General features: G+C 40.8%; 1 protein-coding gene across 5 annotated transcripts in view; it reads left to right on the top strand.

Annotated features, from left to right (window-relative positions):
* LOC134635684 (disks large homolog 4) overlaps positions 1-12,428 on the top strand; it is an 83,478-nt gene that overhangs the window by 35,705 nt on the left and 35,345 nt on the right. Inside the window, exon 1 of one of the 5 annotated variants that reach the window (XM_063485142.1) lies at positions 492-865. The exons of 3 other annotated variants lie outside the window; for them this stretch is intronic. In XM_063485142.1, the coding sequence (XP_063341212.1) occupies positions 764-865 (102 nt within the window). In that variant the 5' untranslated portion in view covers positions 492-763. Of the gene's footprint in view, positions 1-491; positions 866-12,428 lie in introns of those variants that run through there. One more of the 5 variants, XM_063485143.1, reaches the window with a different exon arrangement.

A 12,428-nucleotide genomic window follows, 5' to 3' on the forward strand; every position in this document is an offset into this window, starting at 1 on the left:
GCATGTGTTTGCTTAACGTGAGGATCATACATCACTGACCATGTGAGCAGGTTGTTTTGAGGGATACGGTCAAACACCGTGTGCTGATGAATGAAATGAAGACGTTTCGCATCCCTCCTCCTGAGTTGAGGGATTTCAGCACCTTGGACAGCAGCCTACACGCCATTTTCCCGGTGATCCATCGGGGGGCGCAGCAATCACGCTGTTACATGTGGAGGAGAGCGAGGACGTTTGTGTAGCATCAAAAAATGCTCCCCGGCTTTCACTGCTCTCGCTTTGATACTACTCCACTACTACTACTACAATTTCCACGCAGACTCAAAGGATAATTGATAATCGCTCTCGCGTCACTCTCTGCGCGGATTTCCTGCGAGATTCCTGCTGCGCTTTACGTCCAAACTTTACGGCTCAATCAAATGAAGCGCGAGGACAGAGAGAGAGACGCGGGGGGTTGGTGGGGAGGGAGAGGCTATAGCTATGAGTGACGCTTGCTGTGTTCAACCTCTGGACAATATGGCAACGTACAGGGAGCAGTCGACTCTTTAAACGTAAACGTAAAGTAAATGTAAAAATAAACGAACAAATAAAGCAGGAATACACCTCACGCTTCAACGGGGCAGCCCGCCCATTAACGGGTATCACCGGCCCCACACGCCCCCTCCAGCTTCCGCGGCTCTCGTCTAAATTGCACCGTGGCTCTGAGTGAGAGGCGGCGGACCGACGAGCTCTGGTGCTGTCTGCCTGGTGTGAGGGCTTCGGACTGATGTCTCTGCCTGTCAGGAATTTAAAGTGTCTTTCTCCGGTCATGTGCCAGTGTAAGGTCATCTGCAGCAACCGGACCCTGTCTCTTATGTTCGGGTGCAAGGTAAGGCTGCAACAGCAGCAGCGACTGTCATCTGGATGCACTTTGTTCAGACACCGAACAAAACCGAGCAAAAGGCCTCTGGGAGAAATTAGCTTGCTTTCCTTTTTTATTATTTTTTTTATTTTTTAGAGGGGGAGGGTTAAAAGCCATCTGAACCGCGCTTTTTTTCCCTTCCAAGTGCAAATCCACGATAGTAATTAGTGCAGTGAAGTGACTTGGCCATATGTCTTGAGCCAGCAAGCTTATTCACATCTTAATACCTTTACACCGCCGAGTGGTCGGGGTTTTCGTGCTCAGATGGTCGATTTCCATTTACACATAGCATGCTACGGCATCGCTGGCAAGCACTGTTGTGTTTAGTGTTAGCTGCTGTTCAGCGTTAATTCACAGACTGATGCTGCTTAATGAATGGAGCATCGCTCCCTCCTGTATTTCTCCTCCGTCTCCATTGGGCAGGTCACGGTAGGGCTTGACCACAGGTTCACTTTGCATTCCAGCAAGGGAAGATGCATGTTGTGCTTTTGACCTTGGAAAAGCCACTTTATTGCTCAGGGCCACTTAAGTAGCCTTCATCCTTAGAGGAAGCTGCAACAGAACAGAGCCAGCTTGGAGTAGGTAGGGTAACATGAACGGAGAGTAGTCTGCTCTTAAATCAGACCCAGAGGGTGATGTTTGCTGTTTATCAGGAAAAATCAGGCAGTTTTTATTTTCTTGGATGTTTCTTTTTGGTGTTTGTCTGTTTTCCATCATGATGAGAACGTGTAATCCAAAGAGAGGACATTGGGCATTCATTCACTGATTCTGTGATTGTCCAGATTTTCCTCCCTCCATCCCTCCCAGCTTCAGGTGTTTCTAGTATTGCAGCCAGCTCAGAGTTTCCCTCCACATGGCACACTAATCTGTTAGCTTTACAAAGCCAAATCCGACTACACCGCTCTGCTCTGGCCAGTAATTGTCACTACACTTGCCAAAATGGTGTGTACATGTGTACAGAGCTCCAGTTAATTGTTTGTACATTCACTGCCGACATTTTGGTTCGTGTTTTGTCTTGTCACTAGAATCCAGTTCACTTCCTAGTTTGTGGCTAGGAGATAAGACAGCTCGACATCTTCGTCGTATCCTACTACCTGCAACTATTTGAAAATTTTGTCTGCTGCGAAGCTGGTGAGGTTTTATGTGGGTGTTTCCTTTTCGTGTCTCTGAAAGGGTGGTCCTGCTGTGCTCAGTATTGAGTTTACTAGCAGAGATAATCCCATTTGTCCCCATGCATCACTCCCTCCTGGCTCATATCCTCCTCTGCATCTCCATCAGGAACACCACACCTTCCTCGTGGAAAACACATCAACATTCTTCTTCCAGTGATTCAAGCTGCGTCTTCTGTAGTCATGACCATCCAAGTGAAATGCAGTTCCACAACACAACATTTACTCTGTCGTAAAGAGCAGGTTTCAGGTGGGATTAATGACTCAATTAAAGCCACTTGTACAGTAATTCTGTTTTAATAGATCTGGCTTCTAAGCATGGGATTCTTTTCATTTCAAGTGTAATTTATAAGCAATTATTTTAGTTGAGATTGTTTCGGAACTTTCTGGTAAGGCTGTCTCTATGATGACACTGTTAACTGTGTTGGAGCTGGCTTGTTTTGGGGGGAAAACACAGGAATCATCAGTGCATTCAGGACTAGCCTCAGCATTGTTCTTTCATGTGCAAACAGTGTACAGATGCAGGTTCAATAGCCCTCCAGCAGCTTGTGTCCAGTCGGTTGCAGTCTTGTGGGGAGTTGTTATAGGTAGGGCTTAATTTGGATCTCTGGGATATACAGTGTATTGGATCAATATATATATATATATATATATATTTTTTTTTTTTTACCTCATATCATGTATTTGCACCCTTTGCTCTCACCGTTCTTTCTTCAATAAACCTCTATGTTACACTAGCTACCACATGACCGGTCGTTTTCCAAGGGCTTTCAAGGTGATGTATTTGCATAACCTTTGTTCTTAAACAATGCCCGGCACAAATCCACTCAGTCATTTTGAATACAGTGTCTTAATTAAAAAGGTCTTTATATGGCTGTAGGCACTCAGCAGTGCTTTAATGTGCTCTTTTATGCTTAATGGCCATTGATGGCCTTGCAACATTCAGTCAAGACGGCCTGCCTCACTTTGTCTTTAAGCCACAATCTGGAGCGGTACTTCTACTAAAACCCGTGCTATGTAAACAGGCCAAAGAATAGAGTTTTAAAATCGAGCGTTAGTGCAATGAATGATTTATGACACAGGTATCAGCGCGCCTTCATCTCAGTGTCAAGGTCTGTAATCAGCTCACCCCGATAATCGATTTCTGCTGTGTCTGTATTGGAAAATAAACAAAAAGAAAAGTCATTCATTACCAGCCCTCAAAATTTTAAATGCTCTGAAATAGAAAATACCATAAGGAGATAGCAGAAAGGATATATTTGGGGCACTGATATTACATTCACCATGCTTAATGTCCCTGTTTTTATAGCCTTGCAAATACACTTCTTCCTATGGATTTGACCTATTTTACTCTGCTGTTTGTGTCGCCTTCTTTGTTACAGAGCAATGAGCCCGAGCTCAGCAGTAAGCTCGAGGATTGCCATCATTGTAGTGGAGTGTACAAAAGTTCTTCTCAGGTCTAAGATTGAACCATTTCCTTTATGTGCTTATGTGAGCCAAAACACCACACTGTGTTATGAGAGAGGTACATTTATGGTATGAAAACTAAACCTGTTCTGAAACTGACCTTACTGAGTCCACCTATCAAGGTCATGCAAAAAATAAAAAATAATATAAAATACATAAAAGTCTAAGAACAATCTAAAAGAGGAAGCTGTTGTTCATAAACATAAACTGCATCCTATTAATGGGATGGTGGTAGACAACACAATTTTTAATTTAAACAGCTCTAATATTCAAGCTTACCAACATGGCACTTTATAAATGCAACAGTCACCAGAATTAGAGATGCAAAAATGATGGCGGAGCCTTTGATTAACCAGTAGAGGCCCTTGTTACAGTTAATGGTACTGATTTACGTTTAAGCTACCTTTATTGATTGGCAAACACAAAACGGACCAGAACATTACAAATTAAAAACTCACCTCGCTGAGCATCTGGCACATGGATATGCATCATCAAACATTAAAATTAAATCCATTTTTAGCCTCGCTGTAATGGAGAAAGATTCAGAGTGGCTTTACCCTCCAGGAAGTAAACATTCACAGAAGGCACAAGCACCTAAATAAGCTCAGCATTTGTCTCCGAAAGCCAAAATGAATCACTACCAACTACTAAACATGAAATACATTTATTTTTAATGTTCAGCCATTTAAAAAGCCTCTTTGTTTTCTATGCTTTTTTTGAACCGTTTACTGTCGAATCGTGGTATAACAAGGTAAAGCTTTTTATTCTATGTAAGCCATTAAGAAATCAATGCATTTCATCGAGGGACGCTTCATTTGCAATATTTATTGTTGGTACTTTTAAATCTACCATCGCTGCATTTTCATTTCTAATGAAGTACTGTGGTAAAATGGCTTCTCCATGCATGATCGTGTTTGTGGACAAGTCAGAGAGTGAGGGTTAATGCTGCAACCCCCATTACAAGTGCACCATACGTGAAATTGCATGTGGTCAGCAAAAAACAAAACAAAACATGGTGTGTGCATGCTTCTGTGGACCAAGTGAAAGGAGATGAAACGATCATCACTGCTGAGCTGTGTCTGACCTGCAGACTTGCAAAAACAATACAGCAGTTTATTTATTTATTTATTGCTAATTAAGGGTAGCATGGCATGACGTACTCCTCTCAGTGCAGCGAATATCCAACACACCCTTTTATCCACAGGGTTGCACTTAAGCTGTCAGGGCTCTGCTCGTTGCATTGCCTGCACACACTGACCACCAGAAATCTAGTCAGCTGTAGGCCCTGACTCTAGCTTCCTCACGTGTCACGAAGCCAAAAGGAGGGAGCATGTTTGCTCTCCCTTCCCTCCCTGTCTGATCTTGATGTTTCCCTGTGTGCATTAATGCCAAGCATTAATTCAGCAGTCTGCATTTACTTCCATTTACATAATGATAAATTTCACATGAGCTGGCCTACTACTGCACACTCGTGAAAGTGTTTCTTGCCTCGCAAATAAGTGCGAAGTTCCCGCGATAACAGGCTCTAGACAGACACGATGCCCCCCACCCCACCCCCCTCTCCGTGCCCAGCCCTTTGCAGAAGTGCCACAGCCGAGCACCCGCTACGGCAACATATACTGTAACTCTGATCTGATTATTGCGTTTGAGGATGATGCATCTGTGTGGGTTTTATCAATGATGAATCATCCCACAGACAGGAAATTCAGAATGTTATTAGCATCACACGAACATAAATTAACAAGCAAAAAGACTGAGATTTGAGGAAAGTTAAAACCGCACTAAACGTGCGCCAGCTAACTGCTAAGGTTGTTTTATGGCCTTTTATGTTTCATTGTGATATGGAAGCTACTTTCAGCTGCTTGCTTACCACGAGGGTTCCCACAGCAGGAAGCTCCACATGTTTGATTTAGCAGTTTTTAATGCCAGCTGCTGTTCCTGCAATGCAAAAGGGGATTTGGGTCATTGACTGTAATTGAACCAGCAACCTTTTGCTCGCCAAGCAAATGGTTCCACTCTAATATAAAAAAGCCTGTTTTTTGTACAGTGGTTAAAATGGGTTTCAAAGCATGTACTGCTGAAAGTATTTGTTTGATTAAAATGTTGATTTTGAATAGGTCTTCAGGGCAGAATTTAAATCATCTCCCTGTGGGACGACGCGGATGCATTTCTGTTGCTGCTCGCTGTGTAACACCTTCGTATTTCAGCCCAGAAAATGTGTTTGCACTTGCTTTTCATTCAATTATGCTAATAAATCAATAAGTCATGATAATAAATCATTTAATTATGCATTCTTAAATAAATATTCACTCTTTACTCTTTGTCTTTCTGTCTTTTGAAATTGTTGTCGGCTCATGTGTAAGTTTTGTACTTAATGCTAATTTTCAGCATCGCAAAGGCAGTGACAACTGCAGACTTAAATTTGGGTAAAGAGGGGGTGAATCTAGAGCATCTCCATGGGGGTATTGGATACTCCTCTTTGTTGGAGCTCCACTTTTTGATTTAGGACTGATGGATTCTTACATTAACATCCTTCTCAGCGCAGCTTTAAGCAGTCTGCCCCATGGTAAATGTAAAAGTCTGTTGTTATTGTGGAAGCCAGCATAGCTACAGGATACTAACACTCGTCAAAGTGTTGTGCTGAAACACCTTGGAGAATAGTCTGAAGTTACCATTGGCAGTAGATGAGTGAATTTTCTGTCTTCTGGGGCTCACATATACATGAAAAAAGTGTTGTACTGGTAGGTGTTGGCTGGCAACAGCAATTGTGATAATGCAAATGAGATGAAAGCTGTGTTTGAGGTTTGGCTCTTGTGAAGACACTTGGGAGTGAAAATCAACTGAGAAGGCAACAGTGACTGTATCTTGATGGATTGTAGTGGAAAAGAGGACGTTCACATGACCGTCACAGGCAAATGTTGCTCTCTTTTCTGCGCTCTGTCAAAGTGACAGTGAACGATGATGCTGGGCACCATGGGTGTTATTTCACCCACATCATCAGTCTGATTTTCAAGATAATGTAAGTAGTCCACGTGAGTGTGGTTGATAGGTTCTAGTGGGCTGGTGTGAGGGTTTGTTCACTGATATCCAGGCAGAGCTGTGGCCTACATACAGTGTGTGAAGGGAAGAACACAGTAATTAATTTTTGTTGCTTTTTTTCAAAGGAAGAGCAAGAAGTAAAGTTAAACCCCAGGTCAAAGACACTTTTATTTTGCGGTTTTTACATCAAGCAACTGAAGTGCAGACTTTCGGGTTTAATTCAAGGGACAGCAGAGCATCTCAAGGAACACTTTTCTACTCTATCTGAGCACTCAAAGCGCAACTTGGCTCACCCATTCCTACAATGCTTCTTCTAAGTAAGTGCTTTCTGTCTAACATTCACACACATTCATACTCTGATGGACGAATCTTGCCCATGCAGACTGGAGTAGCTTGGAGTTGAACAATCAACCTTCCAATTAGCAGAAGACCTGCTCTACCTCTTGAGCTACAACCACCTATGTTGATGGTTTTAGATGCCAGGCAGTCATTGGCTGCAGGATCATCCAATAATTGAAAGCGATCCTTACAGTTAAAATCATGTTAGTTTGTCCAGTTACCTTTGAGCCTCTGAAAATAGGGCATGATGTAATTCCTAAACAGTCAGTGCAATACTTTTGCTAAACCCCTTGACTTAAAGCTGAGAGTCTACAATTCAATCACATCTTGATTGCTGGGTTTAAAATCAGCTGTGTTGGTGTACAGAGGTAAAATTACAAAAATGTCTTATTGTCCAAACCCTTACAAATCTAAGTGTATTTCTTGTCTAGCCGACCAACATTATGCGTCAGTGAATCATCAGTAATTATATGTATGTTTGTTTTGCTGATGTTTGATCCACGCATGAAAATGAACTAGAAATGCAAAACCGACCAAGCTGTTCTCTTCAATATTGTCCAAGTGTTTTATTTGTCTGGGATATCTAATTTGTGAATATTGCCTCCCTTGCACATGTGGTTTTCTACCTTTTCACGTTCATTCATTCAGATTATCTCTACCACCTACAGTGTACAGGTCACTGTGTCATCTCAAAGAGCCTCCGGGCGCTCGTTTGGGAAGTTATATTTTGAGAAACTATCCAGATTTAGTTAAATTCAAATGGTCACTGCGACATGAAAGCTGATTGAATAAACAAAAGAAAAAGTTAAATATCACCACAGGTGACTGTGTTTCAGCAAAGGGAATATGTGCATAATCTATGTTGTTAAATATATAACAGGAACATTTTGGTCAAAAAGAGGTAACACATCCTCATCACTTTCATAGGATGCAAATTGATCATGCTGTCCTGCCTAGTCATCACACCACAGGCCCATTCTGTGGCAGGAAAAACTCTGATTATTCATATTAATTTTCAAAAATTAACTACTGTTAAGTATCTTTTAAGCTGTCAGGTTTTAAATAACCAGTTGCTCCTATCTAAATGTGTTAACTTTGGCTTTGTGTTTTGATTTTTATGCCATTTTATGTATTTAAACACAATATCTTCAAATTCATTTGAATAGAAACACATTTACTTTTTATGAGATATGTTGTGCTGCTTCCAAACGTCATAGCGTTCATTCTTAAAGTATTTGCAGTACCAAACAGACTCAGCGCTCAAATAAAAAGCCCTCTGGGTTGATTTCTAAGAATCAAAGGACATGTAAATAGATGAGCATTCACCTTTAATTGACACAGATTTGCAAGCAAAAAGCTTCTAATGGTTCCTGTAATGTCTTCCACATCAAATGCATTTACCATATAAGTTTGTTGTAAATTATGTGCCTGAGGGGTAAGGTCAGCTTTCATTCCATTACCTAATGAAAATAATTTAAAAGCTCATGCTTGGTCCTTGAATTACAAAGTAATGTGATGGTAGACAGCATTTGACATTTGCTCTACAATAACTGAACTGTGTTAAACGTTAAACACCTTACTCACACATAGTACAAGAATTTAAGCAAATGCTACTCATGCTGCTCTCCTAACGATGACCTTTAAGTAAGGCAGGCCCTTGGAAACCTCCCTGCCTGTTAGAAAACGATCCAGCACAAACAAATTTGAGTGATCTAATGAGAATTTATGTTTATGAAAACAGATTATATCTTCTTACGTATTTGTGTTCTTGACAGTGGATGTCAGTGCATGCTGTGTATTACAATCCAGAGGGTAACAGCGATGCTTTTCCTTATTTTACCTCATTTTGTCATGCATATACTGTGGAAAAAGTCTCAAATAAAGAGGTTGGTTTATGTGCAAGTGATCCCAATCAATCAAAAATGAATACTTTTCCTGGCTCTGTAGAATCACCATCCTCGTAGAAGCAGGTCTTGCAAGTTGCCAGCCATCTTGAAATGCCTCCAGGTGTCTATTTATGGACGTTATTTTGCAGCTAACTTTAATTTTAATGATCACTGGCAGGGCTCGCAAAATTTCAAAATCCCTGGTAGCCCTTCGGACAGGGACTCTTCAGTTTTTGGTAGCCCAAAATAAATTTAAGTAGCCCGAATAAAAAAGGGAGCAATTTTTTTTATGTTTTGTTTCCTGTTTTGTTTCCGTTACAATATTATACTTTAATGTATAATATTGTAACAGAAACAAAACATTAATCAAAAAATTGTTGAAACACAAATTACAATATTGTATAAAAATTACAATCATCAACTCAAATACTTGGTTGTAATTGAACAGAAATTTCTATGAACTTGTAAGAACTGTACAACAGGAATCAGTCTGTGTCAGATCCTGAATTTGAAATTTCCACTGAAATCACAGGTAAGAGGCAAGTGGAACCAAGATCTAGGCCATTTGCTTTTTGAAGTTTGCAAAGACTGCTAAATTTTGCCAGTGGTAGTTCACTCTTTGCAACATAGTACACTGTTCTAAACAGATTTTTCAGGTTTATTTTTAGTATGTTATTTGCAGACTGAGCAATAATCCATTTCTTGCATTTCTCATGGGTTCTAATGGGGACCTTTCTTAAAATTACTGGTCCCAGTAACAAAGGCACTTGTCGACTCAGAAATCGAGGGAAACCAACAACACACCCGGCAGAACATTATGTTATTTACACGGGTGCACATAAGTGGTCCGCATGTGCGCATTCGCTGTCAAAATAAAAGACGCGCACCAGATAAGAAGTTGCAACGCGCGTTTGCGTCCATATAAAAGGCAGTGTTTTTGTCCGCTAGAGTGGGATTTTCATGGCACATTCTGCACGAAATCTCTGTGCGTTCATCATTTGTTTACAGCCAGCTCACCTCCTGCAACCACTTTTCCGAGAATACACGCTTCATCTGTGTTTCGGACTCTATCTGACATTTCATTGAAGGTGGAGGAACACCAAAGTAATTGCTTAAAGGAGCTTCTTCGACATCTTTAAGAGTTCTAAACAAATGTCTGTCCTCCTCCAGAAAATCTTATGTACGCAAACACGCGTTGCAACTTCTTATCTTGTGCGCGTATTTTATTTTGACAGCGAATGCGCACCTGCGGACCTCTTATGTGCACCCCTGGTTATTTAGCTTGTCATATTCCAGCCACAGAAATTCTTTTGTCCATGAAACCATAAAGCTGCACTTTCTTTTTGCCTTATAGTCTGATTTGTCATAACTTTTCCGTTTTGTGGTAGGCTTTTCTTTGGCTGTCACTTCTTCACCCTGACCGGTCTTATTTGGCTCAGCATAACTAAAATATATATCCTGCTGCCTTTACACACGCACTCACATAACGCTCAGCGATTCTCTGCGCGATCAACCTCTCACATGTTTAAGCTTCCTGCGGGAGATTTCACTTGTCATGTTTGCATAGTAAACTAACGATTGATAAGACGATGTCAGAGGAATTGGTGCGCAAATTATCGTCACTCACCAATCAGTACTGTCGCTCTCTATACACAGTTCGCGCGATTGCAAAGTGAAAGCAAAAAACAAGTGCAAATTCAAATGCGATTTCAATATGTCACATATAGGGCTGCTCGATTATGGCAAAAAATGATAATCACGATTATTTTCACTGAAATGGAGATCTCGATTATTTGATGATATTTATTTAACAATAACAATGTATTGAATAATGGCTTTAAAGATTGTCAAAAATAGTATGAAATAGTGTGCAAATACTGATAACAGTGCAAATGTTTGCAATATAAAAAATAAAATGTAAACATCTATGTTTAGTGAACTTTGCCATGTCGCTCTGTGGTGCAGCTACGACACCAAAGTTTACACACTATGTCTACTTGATCCACGTCTGACTCCGCGAACCCATAATGTTTCCACACCACTGAAGGGTTTTTTTTACCTCTCTTTTCAACCAACGGCAGTCACTCTCCTCTCCAAATAACTTCTGCTTAGCTTTCCGAGCTTCCCTCTGTTAGCTCCTCTTAATTGTTGTGACGCGTGTTCGAAACGCAGAGAGGTGCGCTCGATTTGCCACACGGAGCAGCGCGAGAGTAAAGCACGAGGGAGGTGCTAATAATCGGCTCTGTCATTTTTAATGATCGTTGAAAGCCCAGATCGTAATTTAGATTAAAATTCGATTAATTGAGCAGCCCTAGTCACATATTGGCAGTGGTTCACCGATGCCAATGACATATTTACCCAACTACATTTCCGAAAGAATGCAAAAGCATTGACATATATTTTTCCTTCCTATGATAGCCCGACGGGCAGGGCAGGGATAGATTCTGGTAGCCCGACTGGAAAAATCGCTAGCCCCGGGACGTCGGGCTAGCGATTTTGCGAGCCCTGACTGGGATATAAAACAAACAAGCAAATAAAGTAAAACAAATATTTTAAAAATTCTTTGAGTGGAATTATATGATATTTATCTCTAATATGGTTGTTGTGCAAGCTAAAGCCCCACCCACCTGCCATTCAAACGTTTGATTTATGAGGGGCAGCCAATCAGAAAAAAGCTGGCTGCCTTCAGAGTGCCTTTAAAGTGAGTGGAGCTGAAACAGCTTGTTTCAGCCAGTTGACAAACCGAGGAGCCGCACCAAGAACCAGTTTAGACTGGATTGGCTTGACTGGCTCAGACAGAGATATGCTCTATTATTTAGAAAATGACCATTTCACTACCGAGCTGTGCGTGGTTGTTTTGTTATCAGGCAATGTTGATGCTCTGGGCATCCAAAAAGGTCGGGGGCAGTTATATGTGTGTCAGATGTGGGCTTAGCTAATTACTTGTTTATTTTTTTATACTGTTTGCTGATAATGGCCGCCTTCAAACCTCTGAATTGTGAGATGACAAATGAATTTATTGTTCATTGAAAATAGCATTAATGACACCGTCACAGTGCTTTTTTGCACAACAAATAACCCAAAACCTGAATTATCAAAGAAAAAAACCCCACATAAAATTCTGGGAATTCTGCTTCAGAGTGGAAATCTTTTTTTTTTTTTTTTTTTTCTTTTAGGACTTTCCAAGCTGTTCTTGTTGAACCCTAACAAACAAATAACCAAAAACAGCTGCCCTCCTCTCACACCTCCTAAGTGTGGAAAAGCCAATCATATCTGATGGTGCAGGGGCTCATTCATTCTCTCAATCTCGATAAAAAAATATTAAGCATTTTGTTAATAAATAAATAAAATGTTCATATGTACATATCAGTAACATGGTTCAGAAGGAGCTACTATATTAATACCAAAAACAGGTGCATAATTTTCACAGAAACAGTGTAAATGATGGAACGCACAACAAAAAAAGGGAGAATTTTATTGTCTTTGTGCTTTTAGTTATTAAACCATCCAATCAGTAGTGATATGCATAACAGGTGAATTCAGTGATGGCTCTTTACCTAGCTGGAAAACCGAAACGATAGGAGAACTTTGATGATCCGTGGCTGTTGAGAATCCCTCTGCCGCCCGCCC

The sequence above is a fragment of the Pelmatolapia mariae genome, linkage group LG10_11 (genome assembly GCF_036321145.2).
Source record: "Pelmatolapia mariae isolate MD_Pm_ZW linkage group LG10_11, Pm_UMD_F_2, whole genome shotgun sequence".
Taxonomy (NCBI): domain Eukaryota; kingdom Metazoa; phylum Chordata; class Actinopteri; order Cichliformes; family Cichlidae; genus Pelmatolapia; species Pelmatolapia mariae.